Here is a 27361-nt window from a genome sequence, read left to right on the forward strand (position 1 = left end):
ATTTGATCTGTCGATGTCACAGTAGAAGAAAGCTAATTTGGTTACACTGGACCGGTTTAGATGTTTTATGTGTCTCTTCTTCCCTTTAGGCTCATTCCACTCCCTCCGTACTATTTCTTAAATTTTATATTCCGAACGAAATTACAAGTTTTAAGGTTGCAGTCTTGTAATTGACTGCTCCATAGGCTTACATGCAAAACAGCTGATCTTTGAAAATTAAAAAAAAAAAAAAATGCTACATAGAATTTTTTTTTCATGTGCATATCATGTATGTAGTAATGTGAAATTGTGATGTAATCGAAAAAAAAGTGCATCATGCCACGAAGAATAAAAAGCTAAAAAAAAACCCTGAAGTCAAAACTAATTTTGTCTACTTTCTGTTTGCTGTTTTTACTAGGCCGCACCACTTCCAGTAAACATGATATCCTTCCACTTTTCTGGTTTGATATCTCAAAAAAGATGCAAGATTTTTTTAAAAATCTAAATATATGTTTCAATTCAGCATAAACTTTTAACTAAACAGAAAAAATTGAGTCCAGAAAAAAATTCAGAAAAAAATGGACTATTTTATTTCACTCTATGCACCGGAAACTGGAGTTGTAATACAAGACTGGTACCTTAACATCGGTTAAACTACCGTTGTCTGTAATCTATTCCTTATGATAAGTATATCTTTCTTTTGAATAAATGTATGAATGCTTTATTTGCAAGAAGCATATACATGCTATGGCAAACGAAAATATATACAATATATGACAAACAAAAGACAGCAGAGAACAGTAGTTACAGAGTATACAATAATATTATGACAATATATGTGATCTTATTTTCCAAGCTGCATTTAAACAACTGCATAGTTTTACTGTCAGATATTTGCAATGAGCTTGTAATAAATTGGGTAAAAATTCTATTCGCACAGATATATATGCTGGACATGATAAAACAACATGTTGGTCCATTGATTATTTACAACTAACTACACGTTATCGTATTGGTCACAGATACTTTTCAACTATACAGATATAATAATTATGATAATCGGTAATTATAAGAATTTGATTATCAATTATGTAAATAGACTACCTTAAAAATAACTGCTTTGCACAAATTGGAAAAAAAATGAAAAATGATCAAAAAAGCATTTATGTACTCAACTGAATACTTATAACAATATATAAATCTTTTTTCAGTGACTACAGAAAAGCCTTGTTCGTCAGCTAATCATTTACCAGGTAAATATAAAACAACTTTATAATATGTCTTCATATATTCATTCTAAATGATTTTTTTTTTAGTTATTCATCATATTAACTATAATATATGTTGTGACCAAACACAAATAACGAATGTGACGGTAGCGAGCAGTCATGAGATAAAGCGATATGGTTTATAAGAATACCTTTAAGGGCATCCGATACAGTTTCACGTTATATTTTTAATTTTCATCATTTTTAGAGTTATAAAAAAGTTCACGAAATAAAACGTAGGTCACTGTGCTTGTTTTCGAGAAAATTGAGGCTGAAAATTAGGGATTTTTGCACTTTTATATAAAAAAAAGTTAAGCAAAGTTATACTAATTTTGGAGTAGATATTCGTCGTCATAAATTATTAACATTAGATTTATTCTAAAGCTGTAAAAAATGAAAGTAAGGGGAAAAATCCATGCAAGAATGACTAGTCAATAATTCAAGCCATGCTTAAAATTGCGGATAAGATGCTCAAAGTGGGATACTTTTTGTACCCTAAAATGTGGAAATCCAGAGGTTCTTATAATGTCATTTTTCTCAATTTTCTACATTAACTGACTTTTGTCATGCTTTCGCTAAATAGCACCGTGCTGGATTCGAAGATAAATCTTGATTAATCCACAACATTGCACCCCCTTGAAAACCTCAACGTAAGCGCGAAAATGCAACGTCACTGGCTGACAACTTCGACGTCTCCTGCCAATTATTCCTGCAAGGTTATCAGCGACAATGTATATATATATATATATATATATATAGATTCTACCACTGCATCGAGTGTGATACGATATTTATCCACTCGAGACAGTTAAATTTTCAAATTTAAAACGCGAGGCTCGCCGAGCGTTTTAAATATTTAAAATTTAACTGTCGAGAGTGGATAAATATCGTATTACACGAGATTTGGAGGTGGAATCTGTTTCTCTAATGATTTTCAAACAATATGCAGGCAAACGTATTCCTTCTTTTTGAATGATCTGCAAAAAGATGTGTTCTTTCTATGTGACGTCATCAGGCATGGTCGCCTTTTTTCATGCCGTCACAATAGGAAATTCAGAGGAAAGCAAGAAAATTCGACGTCATAACGTCATAATCGTATTTCAACCAATGAAGAACTGAGATCAAACGAACCACACGTTGATTAAATTTTTTTTATACAATGGGTGCAGAAAGGGATAAATTGACGAAGAATTAGAGAAATATATATATTGCTTATAAAGAGTTTCATTAAAATAATAATTTGTTTCCGGAAATAAAAACATGTATCATGAATACCTCTCTATTTTTATTCTGTTCATGTTCCAAGTGAGAAACATCTCAGGTAAAGCTATTGCGGACTGTTGAATTTTTTTCGGCTTCATCTAAAGATGCGGCAATTTAGAGCTAAACATGCCGGTACTTAGTACACACTCGTGTATTGTTTAAGGCCATATGTTGACCTCTATATTGTTTTGGTTGGTGGGCTGCTGTTTCATTTACATACCCCCTAAACATCCTTTTATTCACATTTTAAACTTTTTTTTAATAATTTCACATTTGTTCATAAAATCAAACAAAATTATTCGAGTAAATGATTACTGTTGAAGAAAACTTTTTCATAATTTTTGATCTACAAAATTGTTGAATTTATATCTGGAAGACGGAACATGTTTCCTTTACTTTCCACATACCTTCGGGTTTGCTTTTTGTGTCCTTTTTATTCATCTCTCCCGACATATACCGAAATTACAATTCTAAAGCAATTAATTTTGTTTTAACAGTAACAAATTCTTTATTGCACTAGTATCTAACTGCCCTATATAGTACAACCATTCACTTAATGCATTTATTTATAAAAAGACGATGTGGTATGATTGCCAATGAGACAACTCTCCACAATAGACCAAATGACACAGAAATTAGCAACTATAGGTCACCGTACGGCCTTCAACAATTAGTAAAGCCCATACCGCATAGTCAGCTATAAAAGGCCCCGAAATGACAAATGTAAAACAATTCAAACTAGAAAACTAACGGCTTAATCTATGTACAAAACAATGAACGAAAAACAAATATGTAACACAGCAACAAACGACAACCACTGAATAACAGGTTCCTGACTTGGGACAGGCACAAACAGAATATGGCGGGGTTAAACTAGTTTGAAGGCGCCAACCTCCCCTAACCTGGAACAGTGGTGTAACAGTACAACATAAGAACAAACTGTAAAAATCAGTTGAAAAAGGCTTAACTCATCAGATGGATACAAATAGAATTATATCTAAGATAAACACAAAGTGGATGTGGACGGGTACTTGTTCATCCCAACAACACAAGACACTAAGTACAGATCTGAGAGTGTTCGCAGTTTCTGACAGCTAGTTCAAAGCCAATAACAACTAATAAAAAAAAATCATGCATCTAAGACTAAGTTATCAATCAGTACACATCCAACATCCAATGGATTTAGTGTTAAGACGTCATAAACAGTCAGAGAAAACATGACCTTGTGCAATGCCAAGATACAGGTATCGACAGATTGTAGAGCCATGAATTTGCATATGATATAACAATAATATTTAGTTTGATTTTAATTTACTGATAACAAAATCAATATCAATACCAATAAAAACAATATTCAAAGATCTAATTACAGTGTTGAATTGGTAACCTTTTCGAATAAGTTTATTTAAAGGATCGATAAGTTAACCCGGATCGTTTTTAAATTTCCGGGCTCGGAAAACAACATCTCCGTAAAAATGAGGATGTGCTATCACGTTTGAAATAAGTTTTCTCCAGGTACAACCAAACTTCAAAACCAAATCCTTATATCATTCTATGGAAATATTTAGTAAAGGTTATAAGTAATTTGTGGTAACGAAATCCCTGACTTAATAATTTATCAGTAAAACATAAATTACGTTCATTAAAATCCGATACGTCATAACAGACACGGGCATAGCGAACGACTTGTGATATATTAACACCGTAAGATGGTGCCAAAGGAACATCACCATCCAAAAAAGGAAAATTAACAATAGGAATCAAAAAATCGCCCCTTTTGTCGTAAATTTTAGTATAGAGTTTCCCGTGGAAAACTGAAATATCTAAATCAAGGAAAAGGACAGCTACTACCGTCCATATTTGATTTATTTAAAGTAAGTTCCTTTGGGTAAATTTCGGCAGTATATTTAGAAAATTCTTGATTATTTAACGAAAAAATATCATCAAGATAACGGGAAGTGTTGTTGAATTTATCAATTCGATGCAATTTAGACGGGTCTTTACTGAGTTTGGTCCTAAACTGATTCATAACAGTACAAGAACAAGTCTGCTATTAAAAGGGGCGCAATTGGTGCCCATAGGAATACCTACAACCTGTCAATAAATTTTATTGCCGAAACGTACATAAATATTATCAAAGAGAAAATTAACAGCTCCAATCATCTCATCACACATGCAGTAAGTATATCTAGCATATTTACCTTTCTCATTAGAGAAAAAGCCTTTAAATGAGTTGCAGCAAATATATTTGCATTCAGATTTACCAAACGACCATTTAATGAAATAGGAAACTTTTGTTGGATAAGATTGTGTGGAAGTGTAGTGTAAAGAGTTGAAAAGTCAAAACTGTCAACAGAATCAAAAGGACCATCAAAAGCACGTAATTTATCTAAAACATCTAAAGAATTTTTTACACTCCAAAAATAGTTAATTCCACTATTTTCATATGTTTTATTACAAAAGTTAATGATTAGTTCTTTGATAGAAGTTAAGGAACTAGTTAAAAGCACTGAAATATTAGTTGTAGAACACTTACTTGAGGTCGAGATGAAACGATATTTTACTGTTTTTTTTGTATAGTTTAGGTAACCAATACATAGTAGGGACATTCAAATGTTCAGAGGAGGCCTTATGCTGTGATGTAGTTATGATATGTTTGTTTACTAATGACTCTCTGTGGAGCGCACAGACTTGATTGTAGATGAATTTAAAATTTCATTCTTAAGAACTTCCGTGTAGTATTTACGAGATACCACCACCACATTGTTGGCTGCTTTGTCGGCCGGAGCAAACACAAACCGCTTTGAAAGTACTTGAAGTTTGTTTCTTATTCTAGAAATAGGCGTATTATGTACTCTTTTACTTATTTCTGAATTATGTTCAAAATGTGATATTCGAATATCAACAACATCCATGCATTTATTTAAATAAGAACCAAGAGATGTTTTATCAGATTTTTCACGTTTACTCCAATTTTTACATTACGATGAAAGAGCGTCTTTTGTGACCTGACGACACTGTTTCCAATCTATTTTAGATGGAAGACGATATTTTGGTCTTTTTTTCAAAAAGTTTTTAACCTCTCGGTCTTGAACGATATTTAGGTCCCCCGTAATAACATGGCAATAGGGATCATATCTAAAATTCGACGATTCACATTTTCAAATTAGAGGAGTATTATTTTCTACATTGACGTCTGATGTTACTGACGTATAATTAAAAATTAAACTTCTGCTGGTTTTTTTTGTATATATACTAAATAATCGGTTGTTCTGTGTTATCACATAGGGAGGTATAAAGTTTTGAATGGTAGAGTAATTAAATATACTCGATAAGTTGATGAATGAATACCTCTGTTGATATATTTAATTTTCAGAAAGTGCCGTTTATGATCTTCAGGTTTATTGATACGCGGGAACAGCCTATGATGGCAAAAAGCTGTAATTTTACGCGAATATTCATAGAGTGGGCTGAAAAACGAGATTGTGTCACACTCCTTGAAAATATCATGTAATTTACAAAGTGGTATATGACCCAGTTTTCATAATAATTGATGCCTACCATTGTTTTAAATATAGATAGGAGATCATCAAGTGTATAATTTATACGATGTTTAATTCGTTAATTACGATTGATATGTTTGCCAGGAGACCTATTATTACGTTGTCTTTTATCAACAATATTCATGACATCAATAGAAGAAGTTTTAGATATGTTCCCTTGTCCAAGTATATTGTCATTTAGACCCATGGGATTTGCTGTCTGCAGTCGTTTAATCCAAGACAGTTCGATAATTTTACGGGAATCTTCAAATTGTTTATGCGATTGCCGTTGTTGTTTCTGGATCATTTCGAGTGGTTGGAATCTTATAAATTTAATATTGTGTTTGTGTTTACCTAAATGTTGGTAAATTATACTTTTGAATTTCTTAGGTTTTCGGAAGCAGTATAGATGTTCCTGCATGTATTCGTTTAAAAAATTCCCGTCCTGTTTGGCCTACATATTGTATACCACACTTTGGCTTTGTTCAAGTAACCAGATAAATGAAGCTTTGAGTTTTTCATGTAGTGTCACAGGAAAGGGAAAGCGAAAAAGCTCTCCCGTTCACTGTTGACCTAACAGTATTATCAGAAGATAATCTAGATCAGGTTAGTCATTTTCTGGCAAAAAAATAGCTAACCTGATCTAGATTATCTTCTGATATTGACTTTGCCTGTAACTTAAATGCGCTGTAAAATTATCTTTTTTGTGCGCTGTCAGACTAACGGCCTGTCAGAAAATTGGATCAAAATCAAAATTCGATCAGGGATGATTTATGATAAAAATGATAATTGGCATGCATTATTCTAACTTCAAAGGGGTCAGTCGTCTTTAGATATTTTGTTGACTTCATTGTAGAAGATCTCACAGACGCTGCAAGACGAGGAACAACAGAAACAGTTATATGTGTTTAAATTCTAATGATTTCATTATTTTTATCCTATGTATATATACCCAAAACATTAGAATCAAATGCACTTATCTGGACAGCGGAGAAGTTGATGTCTGTGAGAAACATAAATTGAATCATCTTTTATACTTAATATCGTTCAAACAGAAAATAACACGCATGAAGTCCCGCCGAAAATGATGTTTTGGGGGAATTCGAACGCTTAACGTAGTGTAAATAATTAACTCCCTTGAAGCTGTATCGGATGCCCTTTAAGACATTCACATGATAACGCGTGTACGATAAAAACATAAATGTTTTAATTGAAAATTCGTTTATTTTCAATTTTGTGTTTCAAATAATTTTATAGCTTTTTTTTCTTCTGAAACGAATTTTCCACGATATTGATTATGAACGTTCACAATAAGAACAAGTTTAATATAATGATGCATTGTGTTTTTTTGTTTTTGTTTTTTTTTCAAAATCTTTTAATGAATACAGTTATTTATTGCCCTTTTCTGATAGTGTTATGATGCATTCTTAACCAAAAATACGGGTACCACTGCAAAGAGTAGACGAAATTTCACATTTCCTTTTCTCATCAGCCTTATAAGAGAAGCGAAGGTTCCAAAGGGACATTCAAACTCATTAATCGAAAATAAACTGACAACACCATGACTGAAAAAGAAAAAGACAAATAGACAAACAACAGTAAACAACACAAAACATAGAAAAGCAGACTGAGCAACACTAACCCCACCAAAAAAATGGGAGTGATCTCAGGTGCTCCGGAAGGGTAAGCAGATCATACTCAACATTAGGCATCCGTCATGTCGCTTATGTTAGTACAAACCCGGTGATAAGTCTAATTCGGTAGGTCACATTCGGGGAAAAGGGGACGGGATTGTAGATACGACAATTGGAACATATCCGTTTGTGAAACGGATATTCCATAGGAGTTAACCAACTCGTGATGGCGTCCGTAAAATTCACGAAGGGCCGATTTCAACTTCACCACTTGGAAATCTTTGTTTAATAGTTTCCTTGTGAGCAGCAACCGTCTATAAAGGAAATCATGGTAGAAAACACAATCCCTGAAATATCGTATCAACTGGGAGATGTATAATCCGTATGCAGTGATACTCCGTATGCTGGCGCTGCTGGAATGTTGCTACATTATTGGTTGAATAATTATTCACTGCAAAGTTTATTTCTTCAATCTATAAGTTTCGATAATGTAAGCATTGCACAAAAGAGTTACAAAAGGACAATAATTCGGTATATTTAAATGTGTGGATTTTTTTTTTGCTTTTGATCTCAAGAATATGTTGAACGATAAGCAGATCTAGATGTGTTCATGTGTCAGTTGACAACTATGCACAGTTCATGATATGTACAGTTTTATATTGTCTTATTTTAAGTGGTTAGTGTGAAAAGAATATTTTATATGAACTATAATCTGTTTTATTTCAGTGGTAAACATATGTGAGAACGCTACTGCTGTCCAGGATGCGGCCAATGTTGTTTTAATAAAAGCAGATTCCATTCAAAACTGTGCATGTGAACTTTCTGTTATCAATCACAACCAATCAATTACTATAAATATTGAAAGATTTGACAGTCATAAAAGTTCGCGTCCGTCCAATACTGATTGTGGCTTGATACTGCTGTTTTATTCCGGCGGAAATCTTTTTTGGGAAGCTAACTGCGGAGTCAATCATTTTAATCGAAGGCAGATGAACATCGACGAGGTTATAACAGTTAGGTCAACGGCTGTGAATGGAACATTGATATCAAATGAGGGGTATTGTATTGAAATATCAAAAAGTACGTCTTATTAGATATTTGAGTGTACGATTAACGTATAGATACCAATTTCACAACACATTTTTCTGAAATAATTCATAATCGACGCTCGCGATAAGTAATTTTGTAATCCAAAAGAAGCATGACAAAAATTGTCAAAACAGATATCTCCTAAAAACAGTATAAACGAAGAACATTGGAGATATTGTGATTCACTTCCAGCATGAATTGAACTTGGAAAGAAAAAAAGAAAATGATTGAATACAGTTTTACGATTATGTATTATTCAGAACGTGTCACTATCGAAGCACTGGCTACTGGATGGATAATAACCATGTATAATGACCAGCATATAATATCAAGATAATTTACAATGCATAATTTTCATTTGAATGAAACCTTTAATTCAGAATCAAAAATCACAATTTAGAAATCAAAGTAGTTCATCCTAGTTTGTCATTTCATCTGAATTACAGATATCTTAAAACTGTGTTAAACGCCTGCCTGTTCACATGCTGGACATCATTTATAGGGGCGTGCTCTTACGTGAAAACTGTTCCTGTCGAATTATAGGTCACAACGACTGAAATTGACATCAGCAAATTTTATGGTCACCATGCCGCATTGGTTGACTATTACGATGTATCTGTCTAAACTTATCGAATGTTATTTCGCGGTTTTAGATATTCACACTCAGGAATAGTCATCTGATTTGTAAATTTGCAGTTTAGATCCTATTAACTATTGTAACAATTTAACTGAATGTGGATTCGCAAGGTGATGCATGCAATGCAGGTGTTGCTTATGCGTACCGTAAGTTCCTGATAGATCATGTGTTACAGTAGAGGCGAAGGATACCAAAGGGACATTCAATATAAATAACAAGATGTGGTATGAGTGCCAATCAGACAACTCTCTACCCAAGTCACAATGTATAAAAAGTCAACAATTATAGGTCAAAGTACGGCCTTCAACACGAAGCCTTGGCTCACACCGAATAACAAGCTATAAAGGGCCCCAAAATTACTAATGTAAAACAATTCAAACAGAAAAACAAACGGTCTAATCTATATAAAAAACGAGAAACGAGAAATACCCATGAACCACACCAACAAACGACAACCACTGAACAACAGGCTCCTCGTGCAGCGGGTTTAAAAGTTTTAACAAGCGCCAACCTTCACCCTAACCTGAGACAGTAATGTAACATTACAACATAAAAAGACACACTATGAAATAAACCCATAAGTCGAAAAATAAACTGACAACGATATGGCTAAAAAAGAAAAAGACAAACAGACAAACATCTGTACACAAAACAACATAGAAAGTCAAAGACTGAGCAACACGAACCTCACCAAAAACTTGGGGTGATCTCAAGTGCTCCGGAAGGGTAAGCCAATCCTGCTCAACATGTGGCACCCGTCGTGTTGCTCATGTTAGTACAAACCCGGTGTGATGTCTTTCGGTAGGTATCATTTAGGGGACTAGGGACGAGATTGTAGTTTCGACAATTGGAATGTCGTCATCTGTGAAACAGATATTCCATAACGGTCAATCAACTCGTGATGGGGTCCGTAATATTTACTAAGGGATGATTTTAATTTCACCACTTGAAACTCTTGGTTTAATAGCTTCATTGTGAGCAGCAACCATCTATCAAGGAAATCATGGTAGGAAACACAAGCCCTGGAATATCTTATCAACTTGGAGATGTATACACTGTATGCAGGCGCTGCTGGAATGTTGTTACAAAACATGAATTTCAGAGAGAAATTTCTATCAAATAAAAAGATTAAACTCAAATTTAAACTTCACTCTTATTAAATGAAGAACATATCGGTGATGAGTATTTGTACTATACGAGCAGTTACTTGCCACAATTTGCGGTTTTGAGTCCTCAATGATCTTCAACTTCATACATTAATTGGCATTTTTAACATGTTTTGATTTGAGCGTCGCTGTTGATTCTTTGGTAAAGAAAAGACTCATCAGTGACGCTCGATTCATAATATTTAAAGACCAAATTAAAGTACGAAGTTGAAGAGCATTGAATTGTTCCTAATCATCTCTGCTCCTGTAATAATATTTTCTGGAAAGAAGAATTGATATCAACATTTACTTAAGCAAATAAAAAATGTACAATTTTTATTTTATTTCTTGTTGCAAGCATTACAATAATGACACTTATGTAGAAGTATTTCTTATTAACAGTATCCATTGTTGGATGGGGAAACAAGCTTGGGCTAACGTGTGGTATTGGCAGCACTACTTTAACTACCACAACAACACAATCAACGGAAATAACAAAAAAGATCACGAAGATAACAAATGCATTACCAATAACGACAAAGATAGTCCCAACAACAACAATAATCCCATCAATAACTACAACAACAACGATTGACACTAAGAAGTTTACATTTACAAAGTGGACAAGTACAGATGGCTCCATGAGCACAAGACAAGCAAATACACAACTAACAACTAAAGGTTTGTTATGCTATATTATTGACAAAAATATACACATTCCTGTTTAAAGTAAAAGAAATGACCGCCCAACGATCAATTAGTTGTAAAGGTCGTTCACTGTTCTCTATAAATTGTGTAGTAAAGTGCTATTTCAAAACTAGCTTTGTTATGCCTTTGTTTTAAGATAATATGACGTTTAAAAGTGAGGCAAATGATTCAAAGGGATAATCAAACATAAGTCAATGAAAAAAAATGAAAATCTGCCATGACAAGAAAGGAGAATGATTAAAAGACATATAACAGTATACAAAACACATCATAGAAAACTAAAGACGGAGTAACACTAACCCCACCAAGGATGCTCCTGAAATTGTCCTGAAAAAGATCGTTTTACCTTGGCAAATGCTGACATGTCAATGCGGCATCAAGAACAGCGTTACTGAATGTTTTTGTTTCTACTGTTTTGTTGTCCTTATTTGGTGCGGTGTTTAACTATTTTGTTATCTCGTTGGAGTTTTTCTCCACTCTACGTTTTCCCGTTATTTGTTTCCTTCAGACAAATGGATGTTAGAACACAACTCACGTTTCAGCATTCATGATTATTGCGGGTTTCCGAGAATATTTTGGTTTTTGTTTTGGTAAATATTTGGCTGGGGCATTTAGAATTATTGGCATATACGTAGAGCTCAGATGCTCTTAAACTTAGGTTTAAATTCCAAAAAGGTCAAGGTGTCTTGATTTGGCGTTTATCGTTGTGGTCATATTTATTTTGTCAAAAACTTACGCTTCATGTACCAAACTTTTGTATTGTCTTACAAGTTATGAGTAATAATAACTTATTAGTTTCAAAGGAAAAATATTCATTTTGGTCGCTGCTTAAGCTTTCAACAGAACTAACTGATATTCTAAATTTTTTACTTACAAACCGTTTCCTCTAAAAAAAAAACGTACAACATATTCGGCGTTCGAACTTGAGAGCGTTTGCTTCGATAATCTCAATAGTCTTCGGTCCGTGTCTGATATCACTTAGCTACGATTGCTGACAAACATTTACTTATAATTTATACGCTTACTAATAAACTGCTTTATTGTCAATCCATATGGACAAAAATTATGTAGCTGTCTTACGGACAATGAACTCATTTCATTATCATGAAATATGTATAATGGCTAGTTTTTATTTTATTGTTTTCATTTTTGAGTATCTTTTTCTTTTTTTTTTTCAACATTAACAAATTCTTTATTGCACTAGTATCTAGTTGTTAACAACTGCCCTATATAGTACAACCATTATATATAGGGTTATCCCTGTGTGTTAATCGTCAAATTAACCAGGGGATTGACTTGACGAAATTATATATTCTTTATTGTTACAAGGACGTATAACTAACATACGTCCTTGATTGTTAGAATAATTTACATTTGCATTTTACATTCATTTTGCGGATATCTGTTTTCTCCGTTTACGGTTTGTTATTTACAGTGATTTATTAATAAACCCTACAACACGTGTGATTTTCCGTTGGATACATTTTGTCTATCATATTCTATCAAGGTAAGTTTCAAATATAATTAGTGTGCCACTATGGTTAAGATGACTTAATGTATGATGTTCTTCTATGTGTATATATATATATCTATTTGAAATGTCTTCAATCTTTGATATTATTCTAAATTACGTTCATGAAACGAAAGTAGACATTTCAACATGTTTGATTTCTTCAAAATTGAAAATAAGAAGATATATTACTAATTTAGAAAACCGCTTTGTGTCCTTTGCTAATTTCATTTGGATAATATTACAAACATCGTGACACATGACCATGTACCTTTAATCTAGTTACAAAGCACTTAAAATTTTTGCAACACTGCATAGAATATTAAGTTTATCCTGCCGTTTACACTCCATTTCGATAATTTCTTGAAATTTTGATTTGAAAATGCAAAAAGTATTGACAGGTTTTGATCTTTGTTCAGAAATGTAGTATGCCTTATAAATTGCGTATGTGATTATTGTTAATAAGTTGTTTACTTCATAGTATTCTTCCTGTTCAATGTTATATCCCCATGCTAAATTTGATAAGCTTAGAATATGAGTTCCTATTTTAATTTTTCATAAAATATCTTTTTATTTTTTCCCAAAATACTTTTATTGTTTTACATCTTTAAAACATGTGTTCGTAATCTTCTGTAATATTACATTCATGGCAGTTTGAGCTTGTACTTTTTTTCCATTGCTTCAATAAGACTTTACAAGGAAAGATATAGTGCAAAAGTTTCCATCTAAATATTTTTAGTGTATTATCTTTCAGAAAAAAATGAGTGAATTTTAAAATGCTTTCTGGTTTTTTTATTTAAGTTACCAATTTTTAATAGACGATTCCATTTTAAGAATCCTAGTGGTGTCTCTTTACCTTGCACTTTAATAAATTTATAAATATTTTTTGTTTCCATATTATTTGATAAAAGTTCCGGACGACTATTTATTTTGATGTTCAGCTTGGTTAAAACTTTAGTCTTAACTGAATTCTCATGCTCAATCATTGTTTTAAGTTTTAGCATTTCAGCAATCCAATTAGTTTTGTTTTTTAATTTCTCAAGTACTACCCTTTCTGATATTTTCCCATTGGTATCTAATATGTCATTTATATGAATTATTTTACTATTAATCCAATTTTTAAAAACAAGGCATTTACCCTTATCTTTTATATAGTTATTCCCCCATATAATCTGTTGTCGGATTGATCTAAAGTTTTCAGGTGTTGCAGTTTTCCCCTTTGTATATTTGATCCATGTTTTTATTATTTCTAAGTAGAAGTCTGGTATTTTGTACTTATTTATGTTAGATATTGAGTTCATATTTTCTATGTTCATAATAAAAATTAGAAAGTTTTTTCAAAAGTTATCAAAGAAAAATCTTGGTATAACTTTCCAGTTAGAGGTTTCAGAAGATTTTAATCTTTTGACCCATCCTATTTGAATTGCTTCAATTTGTTTTACAATGTCTGTCATATTTAGACCACCTTGTAACATTGGGGTATATATTACAGTTCTTTTCACTTTTTCACTTCGATTGTTCCAAATGAAATCAAAAATAATTTTATTAAATTGTGTTAAATGATCCATATTGGATACTGTTGCTAAATATGTCAAGTTTGGATGATGAGAGTTTTAACAACAGTTATTCGACCTATCATCGACCTATCATCGTTAGATTTCTTTTCTTCCAAGTATTTAATTTTTTTTCTGATTTTTGGAACTGTTTATCAAAATTTAACTTTTGACATTCTTTTTTTGTTCAAACCAAAATATATTCCTAAAGACTTAATTGGTCTATTTGTCCAATTAATGTTTTCAAATTTGTCTATGCTGTGTTTTTGCTTACCTAACCATATTCCTTCAGTTTTTGTTCTATTCAGTTTTAGCCCTGAGAATGTTCCAAATTTTTCTATTACATTTAGTATTTTAGATATTTCCTTTTTATTTTTTAGGAATAAGGTTGTGTCGTCTGCTAATTGTGATATTTTGAGACTATGTGATTTTCCATCAATTTTTATTTCAAACCTTTTAATATTAAAATCTTGTCTGATTTTACAGGCCAATATTTCTACAGCTATTACAAAAATTAGAGCGCTGCAAGGACATCCTTGTCGGATTCCTCTAAAAATAGATATGGGTTCTGATATCCAACCATTATTTGTAACAGAGCATTTAACATCATTGTAGATAGTTTTAATCCATTTAAAAATTGATTTTTGAAAGCCAAATTTTTGTAATGCCGAGTGCATAAATTCCCATTGAAGTGTATCAAACGCTTCGGAGAAGTCTAAAAATAACGAGGCTCCTTCTATTTTGAATGATTCAGCATAGTTTATGATATCCTGAATTTGTCTTACATTATACCCAATATAGCGATTTGTAATATAACCATTTTGGTCGGCACTTATGATTTTTGGTAGAATATTCTTAATTCTTTGTGCAAGGGTATATGCAATCAGTTTTGTGTCAACATTTAGCAGTGTTATAGGTCTGTAGTTTTCTAAGAGTAACGGATCATTTTTTTTTGTGAATAAGGGAGATAATCCCCAGTTTTTGTGTTTCAGTTAGTTCCCCTTTTTCATAACATTTATTAAATGTATATACTGCAAATTCTTTGAGCTCACCCCAAAAGGTTTGATAAAATTCAACACCGAGACCATCTGACCCTAGAGAACGGTTTAATTTCATCTTATATAAGGCTTTTGTGCATTCTTCCACGCTTATTTCTCCCTCTAATGTAGAACTTTCTTTTTCTGATAGCTTGTGGTCTATTTCAATTTCTGCAATGTATTCTTCTATTTGGTTTTTATTTGGACTAGATCTTTTGTAAATATCTTGATAGTATTCTCGTTCTATTTGTTAAATTGAATCTGTATCAGTATATATTATGCCGTTTTTATCTTTCAATGCTGTAATAGTCTTTTTTGATTGTCTTGATTTTTCTAAACCTAAGAAGAATTTAGTGTTTTTCTCCCCGTCCTCTATCCATTTTATTCTAGATCTTACTTGGGCACCCTTTGTTTTATTGATATATAGTATTTCTATATTCTTTTCTACATTGTCAATTTCATTTTTTAATACACTCATATAGTTGTTATCTATAGTCTCATTATTAATAAGATTATTAAGTTTGCCTAATTTTGTTTCTAAATTTATTATTATATCTTTATTAGGTCTTTCCACTTTTCTGTGGAAAGACCTATTGGTTTTCTTCTGATTATTATTATTATTATTATTATTATTATTTTCTTCTTCCGCCACTTTTTTCTGACGGTGCTTTTTTGTTTCGCAAGATGTCGCTTAGATTTTTTGCATATGATATTGAACAGTTATTACGATTTTGAAACTGACCCTGTTAAGCCGAACACTTTTTATTGTAAGAGTTATCTCCCCAAACACAGTTTTTCTTGTGTACAAATCTCCTTCGCAACCGTTAAAGATTACGACAAAATTATTTCACCAATTTGCTCGTTATATCTTCAGGATCTTAAAAATAATTTTGATCGAAGCGGTGCGGAGGCTACATATGGGAGTTATTTCCCCTTTTGTATTTTTAATAAGAAAATTGTAGTTGTAACTTGTAAACCATAAGTGATAAAGATCTAGGGTCTTTTGATTTGAGATCCTTGGTCCAAAAAAAAAAAAAAAAATAGGGTCAAGGTCAAAGGTCAAGGTCATTTCTAAATTTGGTTTTTAGCTTATTTTCACCACTTTTCAAACACAATATAAGATATCGACAACAGATTGTTACTTAATTGTTAGTTGCGACATGTCGTAACACATACATATTGGTTTAAAGGGTGCGCTTACATCAAATAAGAGTTTTCTCCCCTCTTTATTTAAAAAATATGCATATGGTGATATAACTCATAAACCAAATATAATTTAGATCTAGGGTCTTTTGATTTGAGGTCCTAGGTTGATGACCTTGAAATTGAGCCCAAGGTCATAGGTTAAATTGACGTTCTAGATTTCGACCTTTGGTTTTACCTCATATGTATACATGATAAAGCCATGGGACTTTTTGTATTTAGTTGCAAGCCATAAGACCTTGAAAAAGGAACCGAAAGTGACCCTGTGTAAACCGGAAGTAGCTATTTTTTTATACTTTTTGAATGTAAAAGTATATAGAGCCATATATATTTGGAATCAGTGTCAATTAAACAGTTAAATAATACCGGAAGTAACCTTTTTCAAACCGGAAGTAACCAGTTATCTCCCTTATTTATAAAATATTGTATAGAAACCATATATTTTTGGAATCAGAGTTCTATAAGATATCATTTGAATCTGTTAATGACATTTTAAATCGAATTTTTACTATTTTCATATCAAAATACCTGTTTTTTTTGTGGAAAGACCTTCAATTGTTCTCTGAACAATTGGTTTTTAATTTTTCTTTGCTTTTCTTTTACAGAATCCTATGGTATGTTCTCGTGTCTCAGTTTTAAATAAGTCCCATAGTACTGATGGATCCTTAGGATGTATTTTACTTTTATATGTATTGATTAATTTGTTTATCATCATTTTATAATTATTATCTTGAAGAATGCTATTGTTTAGCTTAAAGAACCCTTACCCTTATTTTGTGGACGTTCTTTAATTTTTAGTGATATTGCTTGGTGATCAGTATGTGTTATCATTGCTGGTCTTATATCAGCTGAGAATACCAGTGTTCTTACTTCTGGACTGATCAGAAAGTAGTCTATGCGAGTGGCTTCTTTGTCACTGTTTTTTCTTTTCCATGTAAACTGTTTGGTTGCAACGTTTAATTCTCCCCAAATGTCAATGATTTTTAGAGTTTTTATCATCTTTAAATTGTTTACTGGTTTTCTATGTTCTGTCCAGGTTTAAAGTTGTTATTGTCTTTATTTGATAAAATGTCATTCATATCTCCTCGTATTATTAGCATTCCTAAACTATTATTTTCAACCGTTTCTTTTACTTTTTAAAAAAAAGGCATTTCTTTCGTGTTGGGCATTTGGGGCATAAATATTTATCAGTGTACATATATTTTTATTTATTTCTATATTTAAAAGTATAAACCTTCCTTCATTATCTGAATATTGATCAATTACTTTATGATTCAGGTCTTTTCGTATAAAAATTGAGGCTCCTTTTGCTTTTGATGTACCAAAACTATTATTAAGAGATCCCTCAAATTCATTCATTAGGGTATTTTCTATATTCTTAGTGAAGAGTGTTTCTTGTATGTACAAGATGTTACTTTTTTGGTGATTCATCCAGAAAGGTAAACGTTCCCTCTTCTCTTTAGTCCTTAACCCTTGACAATTGTATTTTACTTGTCATATTTTTAAATTGTTATATACAGGTATTCATGATAATCATGTAAATATTTATGACAGCATTGTTGTACATAATTGTTTATCATGTACGAGTAGTCACACAAGTTTGTACATTTTGTGACATTCTTTAAAAACACTAACAACAAATATATTACATTAAATAACAATGTTTTTACAACCATGTTTTACCTTTTTCAGGTCATTTTTTAGATCATAATTGATCTGTTGTTTGGACGCATTCTCAATAACCCATAAACATCGGTAGTCAGTGGATAATAATAGATTCAGATTATGTGTGTAGACTTTACATTCACCTTGGATGTTAATGACCAGCAGTATCATTTTCCTTACAATTAACATTGGACTGGATAGAGATGAAGTTTTAGTGGACTTAAGTGTTCTTACATAACAACGACCTATGAATCGAATCTTCTTAGGAGTGTGTAAGAATTTGAATAGATGTATGGAATTTACGAAGTCTAAAAATAGAACTATTAGTGCTATTAATACGGATGTGAAGATCTTCTCTGGATTATGATTGTATGTGCAGAATACTTTGTGTATTTTAACTTTTTCCATGGACCAGTTAATAATTAAAAGTTTTTTTTCTTTCCAGATAATTTATATGGTTAAACAATTTCATCAATTCATCTATATTACTTTTCATTTTATCTTGCATATAAAATAAAAATATATTTACAATCATTAGACCTTTGATTCTATCCTCATACATTCTCTTGAATATATGCAATCTATTATTACATCATACTAATTTTTTTGGTATTTATATGTATATAATAAAAGGAAACAAACAAAGTTACGTACATATTAAGATTGATTAATATATATTATTTACAATATAAAAGTTTTATATTTATGATTTCGTTTACCATAGTTTCAGCTTAGCTTACTTTTGACTTTTGTTTTTGACTGTTTCGTTTATGATATTCATCAGTTGGCGTTGTTGCATTTCTCTTCTCTACTCTGAAGTCTGGGGTATTTTGGAATTTTTCTGTATTTTTGTCTTTGTGTTGCAATCGATCATGAGCTTTTTTTGCGGTTTTTTAGACTTTTTAGTTTTAGGATTGTTCTCGCTTTGCTCACTGGTTTCACTGAATACATGTACATGTTGCTCAATTCTGCTCTCGGCCTGGTCTGATGGTTTGGCTGCATTGAATTAAAATGAGAAAGTAGACAGTTTTGAAGACAGAGCTTGCAGCGTAGACTGGGAATCAGTTTGTTTCACAGTTGTTTGCTCTTTTTCATCATCAGTATCAGCCTCATCATTATCAGACTCGTCTCATTCTTCACCGGAATGAGAATTTTTTCCCTGTTGACTGATCACTTCAAACTCGTCACAATCAATTCTTTTGTGCCCAGTCTTTTTACAAAGATTGCAAACCCATTCATTTGTACATTCCCTTATTCTGTGTCCTTGTTGGAGACATTTGTTACAAGTGATATTACTTGTTGCATTGACGTTTTGTTCTTTGTGGAGCACAATAGCTGTGTACTTTCCGATCCTAACCTTTCGTGGGAGAGGTTTAGCTAATTGGTCAACCATAAGTATACGGTCAACTGTTTGACAATTTGACAAAAGTCCATCAACCCGCAATCGTTCACGATACATTTTGTGGACTATACAGCCTTCATTTTCTATAGCTCGAACAATTTGTCCATCTTCTGCAAAACATGGCACATCCTCAACCCTTACTCTAATGAAATTTAAGTTTTCATTTCCTGCTGTATGTGGGTTCTGTGAATAAACGTTTATCATTTTTTTGCGTATTATCAGACCTCTGGTTATGAGTATATCCCTATCCTCATCAGCGTCTGTATATATTCTCCACATTCCCCTTACTCTTTGTAGACCCTTAAGATGACATTTCTGTATGTTTTGGTATATGGTTTTATACAACTCAATATGTGTGAGGTACTGGTCTCTGTTTGGTTTTGCATCACCAAATAGATCTTTTTGTTGTATAAATACTGGTTTCACTTGGCTAATAACCTCAAGGGGGTCGATTTTACTGTCAGTATCATCAAATAAAGGAATTGGAGAAAAGCTGGCTTTTAAAGCAGAAGCATATGATTCTGGTTTGTTTTCAATATGGCCGACTGTCGCGCCATCGTCAATGTTTTTGTTTTGCATTGTTAATAGATTTTACACTTAAAAACGAAGAACAATTGAACTATCGTCTTACAGTAAGTGTTGGTACTCAATACTAGTACTTTTACGTCTGTAAATAATCAATACTATTGATAAATTCCTGATTTTTGTAAGAGCTAAAAAAAAAACCTTGGTATCCCTTTGGCCGCTTACGTTTGGTCTTTTTTATTTGGGTGGTTTTGTTAACTCATGGAATATAACGTTCAACACTCGATACTTCTAAATCAAACATCAATACAATTTAACCATGCAAATATGCGGTATAATTATAAAGCAATGCAGAAAAATAGAACGACCAAAATTGTTGAACCGACCCGTTAAACGATTGTGACTATTACATTAGTAGAAAGGTATAAAATGCATAATCATACCGAATTCTAGTCATTTCGCACCCCCTCCCCCCCTTTTCGTACCATTACAAAAACCATTTCGTACCCTGATAATTTCGTACCCTGACCATTTCATACCTTGACCATTTCGTACCTCATGGAATATTTATATTTATTCCAGATTGGTTTAATTTTAGTAGGTTTCCCTATATGAATTGGATTTTGAATAAAACAGCATATTCACCTTGAGAAAAGTGATATTCACCGCGCTAAACGTCACGCGCTTTTGGTAAAATGTTTGATGTACAATTGGTTTTGGTAAATATTTATCATTAAATATATTGTTTCTCTCGGAATATGGAATAAAACAATTACTGTCATTTGTTTCGGTAAATATGTGGTTTAATTGACTTTTGAAAACTGATATTTACTTCATCAAAAGACATTAATTGTATAGTATGTCATTTCGTAGCTCATGGAACATTTCTATGTATGCCATTTTGTACCTAGAGGAATATTTATGTGTAAATTTAAACCATTTCGTACAATATTTCACAAATTAAAAAGCCATCATACCTTAATAGTTCATATTTAACAAGCCTCAAATGAATAAAATATTGGTAAAATGTTTTGACTTTTGGAGCCCTTTCATATCTGACTGGCAAACAAATATGACTGAATTAAAATTTTCATTTAAATACACCATGTACTATGAAAATTGATAGGAACCATTTAATTCAACTAAATGAGGTCTTCGGTGGAATTTTTGCTTATATCGAATGATTTAGAGAAATAATGTGAAAGGATTATGTTGGACATGACCTTGATACAATATTGAAAAACATTACAGTATTAAAATTTCATAAAGAGTTCAAGATTCAAACTTCGTTGTACTAATATTTAACATTATTTTTATGACTATCGTAAACAAAGTCTGTACGATCACGGATATGGGCGGAATCGTTATGAAATTAGAAATTAACATATTTATATACATCCAAAACTTAATAATCAGAATAAAAGCAAAACTGATTTTTCACGTTCAAATAATTAATTTATGTTGTTAAGCTATTGATTTCCTTATTCTTAGTTAAACAAAATGTTTAACAGCTATGATTGAATATACTTTCTAAACAATTGCAGAATCAACATGTAACAGATCTATAAAGTTTTAATTTATATTTATGTTTATTTATATCATGTATCATGTTTAAGTGTATAATACTAACATTTATATATATTTTATTAGATATTCTCCCTGGATATCTAATGATTAATACACTCCCTGGATATCTCATGATTAATACACAGGAAAACTTAGCCCAATGCTGTACGCTAAGTAAATTGTTAAACAGCATTTAGTGCTATAAAGATGATTTAATTGTGTTTAAAAAAGAAGTTTTAAGCTATATTTAATTTTTATTTAATTTGTCGAATGCCTAAACATAGGTATTACCTTAACTTCTCTCCCTTGAATGTATAGGTTTAAACAAAACAAACAGTATATTCATATTGTCGATAACCCAGACAGCTTTTGTGGTATCCCATGTGTAACCGAGCCAATCTAATTTTTAGCAAAGAAACCAGTGCGATTTTTCATAAGCTATTAAAAGTCCCAAATCTTCTAATTGAGCTTTAACTTGGTTACTTCATTGTAAAGCAGTGACAAAATCATTTTCGCCCGCTAAACTGTCGTCTTAAACATAATAATTCCCTTGCCTTGAGATCTAATTTTTTTGAGAATATATATTCTGCAGTTGATATTCCAAAGGGCAGAACAGCAAACACATAATATTTTAATGTATTATCAAAAAGCCACGAAAAACCTAGATACTGTCGATGTTCTTTAAATATCTCGATATGATGATATGCTGATTTTAAATCATAACTAAAAATAAAATCATTTTCATTGACCAATTCTCTAGCAACTTTACAATCTTCGTTTTTGAATTAGTTTCTAAATATATGTGGGTTCATGTGACGGCAGTCAAGGACGAGCCTAGGTTTACTCAAATTGTTGAATGCTATTGTAAGAGGGTTAACGACTAACGGTTTAGTGCTAACTTCTTTTATACAAACTTTTTATAACATGTTGAAAATTTCTGATGAAACAAAATCTTTGTTGTCTAATGAAAATTTGTTATTTTTACTATGGATACTGTGTGAGGTCATTATTTTCCTTGATAAAAATGCAAACTATAATTTACTTCAAAATTAAATTCGTCTGATAGTTTCTGTTGCCGATTTGGGAATTTATTTTTTAAAGTTCAATCTATGATAGGTGTAAAAAAATCGTCATTGCCCGAATTTGAATTCTAGAAACAAATAATGTGAAGTTTTGCTAATTTATCGCTACAATACAGAGACATTATCATATATGCGAGATGAATTTTAATGTAAAACTTTCATAACACTTTAGAATAAAGCCAGATTTAACATATTCGTGTGTAAGATTATGAAAATCTTATTGATTCACACTGAATAGGTTGATTGATTGATGGTTACTTAACGTCCAGTGGCAAATATTTCATGCATGTTCAGGACGATACACATTGAATAGGAAATCATACTGTGACCTACATGTATTGATATTCGTTTTCGTGTAACATGTACATGTATCACGATTTCGTGCCCCCTTCGTGTCAGTTCTTAACTTTTTTACATTTATGTATACCTTTTACTCTATCAAATGATTAACTAATAAAATATTCTTATATTCTATTGAATAACATTCACGTACCTCACAATGAGGTGGGGTGGGGGAGGGTATATAATTATATCCTGATTATCTGTTAAAAAATGTATTGCTATTCAAAAGAAAATCATTCTGAATATTTCATTCGATTCAATTAAAATTGTTGAAAAAATAAACACTTTTCCACGATAAAATGTCATTACAAATAGACAAAAAAAAAACATAGCACCTCCCCCTTTCCATAAACTAAGTTGGTACAATAAATTACTTACAAAGTGTCTTGTATTTTTCATACACCGTTATCAGATGGTAACAATTCATTTGTTTCTTACTTCATGCAGTTACAGTAATATTTGTATTGTGTATGGATAATAATTTCTAAGGTTTATATATATAGATTAATTAGTGAGTTTTATTTCACATTCTAAATGAGCCGTAGGGCGTATTAAAACCTGAACGCATTAGAAAGGAATATCCCACTATAGTGTGGTCGGTAAAATAGGATGCTAAATTTTGCAAATCTTTATAAAAAACAATATTTTTTTGACGGTATATAAGTCAGATAATGCATATTTTAAGGTTTTTCTTGTCGTAGGTGTCAGGATTGCCCAAAGAAAGACCTCCCTACGGTCGGTCTTTCATTTAATCAATCCTGACACCCCTCGGTGTGTTCTACGACAAGAAAAACCTTAAAATATGCATTATCTATAACTCAATTTCCATTCATATTACCTGATCTTTAATCTACCTACGAGTGTGCCAGGTAAGTAAAAAACAGTTTCAGGTGAGAACTTTTCAGTCGTTACATTCTTGTTTGTGATTTATATTTGCTCGTTACTGAAACCGAATGTAAAATAGTATTTTCAAAAAGACAATTTTCTATCTTTGTTTAAGATGATAGAAATTGTTATTTAAAAGTAATAAATCAAATGTACTTATCTTGAACTTCTTCTTTTCTGGACAATTGTCACTCCAATGACATCTCTTTCCACATGTAAAACATCCACCAGGCTTATAGTTTGAGTTCTTGTCTTCAGCACTCCTATCTTTGTAATATGGAACAAGTCTTTGACGTGGTTTTGACTTTTCCACTTTTGACTTTCTTTCGGCTCTAGATTTGGCTCTATTCAAACGTATCTTGGCATTTGGCTCTAGAATGGGCTCTAATGATACGTTTCTTGAATTCAGAATTGTCTGCTATCGAATTTGAAATTTGTTCTTGTACTACACGCCAACCTAACTCGGACGCATCCGCTAACTTAATTAACTGTTGGAGCTCTTGAACTAAGTCTATACCTTCTGTTACTTTTCTTTTGCTGCACCTGCTTTAAAAATATTGACATCAAGAGTATCAAGCAAGGATCGGACCTCGGTGAGCTTGCACATGACATTCAAACTGTGTCGAAACTGATTTTCATTCCCTTTTCTCTAAAATTTGAAATTGTCTGATACACTTTCCTTGATTTTGGTGATCTGTGCATTTGAAATATCAAACTGTGATTGTTGAATAATGGTTTGTAAACGGTTCAATCTGGAATCCATCCATTCGGTCATATTGTTTAACATGTCCTGTTGAGAACTAGCGAAAACACTTTTAACCTCGTTTGCAATGGCTTCTTGAATTGGAGAGTCTATCCCAGGGTCCATCTTGACACTACGACTGTTGTGACAAAGTGAAGGCTTTCACAATATTTTCCCGCACATGAAAATATTCAGGTGACTAAATTAGAAAAATCATACGCATCGTTAATACAAATGTTTCCCACTAATCATTGGAGTTCGGTATTTTTGTTATTTTACTTTTCATTGAAACGCGAGAAAATTTAAACATGAACCGTTTGGATACAATCATTTCCAACTATTAAATAATAAAATAGACAAAATATGAAACTATCTTTATGTGAGTCCCCTGATTAATTGGCAAAACGTAAAAAGACAGTTGTTTTGCCAGAAATGTGTTAAGCTGGAGAATTTATAAGATGTAGTCAGGAATATGACAGTTGTTATCCATTCGTTTGATGTGTTTGAGCTTTTGATTTTGCCATTTGATTATGGACTTTCCTTTTTGAATTTTCCTCGGAGTTCAGTACTTTTGTGATTTTACTTTTAACTACTTCTTAGATATTCTCTTTTACGATATTCTTGATTACAGGACATTATACCAAGCGGATGCCACCTTTCGAGAAAAATCTGCTGAACTTTAATCAAGACCTACGTTCACCAAGTTTTCAATCATCGTTTTCTAATTTTGCTTACCTGAAATGATTGTTTTTTTAATCTATATTCAATTTCATTAAATTTAAAAACATCTATAGTATGTCTTTCAATATTCCAGATAATGATGACACAATAATTTTAGCAGCAGGGGCATCGGTTGGAGGATTTGTAATCATTATAGTCATTATTGTTATAGTCTGTATCTATAGACGGTATGTTAGATTAAAACCTGTCAAGATTGTGGTATTGTATGAATAAATAATACTTAATTGACGCAAGGTCATTTGAGGACCATCCTGAAAGTTTTCATCTCATGTTTTGTCTTATAATTGGCTAATATAATCATTTCGAGACCTTTTGGTTATACATCTATAAGCAAAGTATGATTTGTTCTTTTTTCAGCTCTAAAATAAATGAAATTCAAATAAAGTCATATTTTTGTAGTCCTCTGATTTGGTATTCTAACGACTCAACAAAAGCGACTCATGACTTATGACTGCTCACAAACATCATATTATATCTAGAAGATAATTAATAAAGAAATTTGCAAAACGATCAAAACTAAACGTTAACTAGCTATTAGAGAAGTAGATTGCTCCACTGAGTCTCTTTCGATACCATATTTCTCTTCCCCTATCATGTCAATAAAATAAAATATATTCTAATACGCTCTGTATCAGGGATTTTCAAAATGATGATTAAAAACGTTATAGATATCCGGAGACATATCAAGTGAGATAACTAGAAATAACTCAAATTGTGTGTAATATTAGCATCAAAATGCTGAGATTTTGTTTTAAAGTTGTGATTTGTTGTTTATTTTTTATATAATTTTCCTAATTACATGTACTTTTGAATTAGTTACACTTTCCTACAGTTAAGGTTGATTGTTGTATTTTATTGCTACTAATGAGCATTAGATATTTTACTGCTACCAAATTTAAATATTTTCTCAACATGTTTGTATATCATATGCTAATCAACTTTCACAAAATGAATTGACCATGTTGACCCAGTATAGTAGATGATTTCACCAGCAACTTTTATTAAGTGGTATCAAATGCGCTATACTTTTAACATTTCAGATATCATAAAAAACCAACATCTAAACCGGTTCCTGCACTTGATAATGATTATGATGCTTATGGCATGCGTGAAAATGTCCTATATGTTTCATCACAACCAACTGGTACCCCTCAACCACAAAACAGCGCCGATTGCCAAGATACAAACAGGATATCAGTGGATATTGATGGTAATTACAGTACAGTAGATTGGGATGAAATACCGACAGTCGAAGAATCAACTGGAGATTACAGTTCAATTGACTTAGAAAAACCGAAACCGACCACGTCGATTATAAACGAATCTACAAATCAAAAACCGATTATTGCTCCAAAGCCAGAAAAAAAGATGACCATTCAAGACGATGTTTACGCTGTCCCGGATAAGAAAAGCGCGAAGCATATTACATCACCTGGTGAAAATGGTTGTGAATATGCTGTTGTCAGCAAACCAAACAAATCGAACTTTGATAAAAGTGAAGATCAACCATCAACGAGTAATGTGTATGCAGTTGTAGCAAAAAAGAAACGTATGTCAGACGGAAAGGGGACAAATCAGAAAAGAGAAAGCTTAACATCCGACAGAGAAACTGGACAATCATCAAAAACCTGAATACTGGTAATCTGTAAAACAGAAAAGGATCATTTCAGCACTTTATTGCTTGTTCTAGTAACCATGTTAAAAAATTGCAATTATAGACATATTCTGCTGTTTAAATTAAATGTTTCAACATATATTTCTATCTTCACAGTGTCATTTTTATAGATTAATGTATTCAAACTCATAATAGAGTTCAGAGACCAGTAAAAAATACAATTGATGA

At 32.0% G+C, this 27361-nt stretch overlaps 1 protein-coding gene across 1 annotated transcript; it reads left to right on the top strand.

Moving 5' to 3' along the window:
• Window positions 1–1200: 1200 nt before the first annotated feature.
• Window positions 1201–27361, top strand: LOC127725441 (uncharacterized). The gene is made up of 5 exons (XM_052232402.1): window positions 1201–1232; window positions 8413–8766; window positions 10960–11238; window positions 25592–25685; window positions 26559–27361. The coding sequence occupies exons 2-5, from the start codon at window positions 8676–8678 to the stop codon at window positions 27148–27150; spliced, it is 1056 nt and encodes a 351-aa protein (XP_052088362.1). The 5' UTR covers window positions 1201–1232; window positions 8413–8675; the 3' UTR covers window positions 27151–27361.

This window comes from Mytilus californianus, unplaced genomic scaffold, assembly GCF_021869535.1.
Source record: "Mytilus californianus isolate M0D057914Y unplaced genomic scaffold, xbMytCali1.0.p SCAF_15, whole genome shotgun sequence".
In the NCBI taxonomy this organism is placed as follows: Eukaryota; Metazoa; Mollusca; class Bivalvia; order Mytilida; family Mytilidae; genus Mytilus; species Mytilus californianus.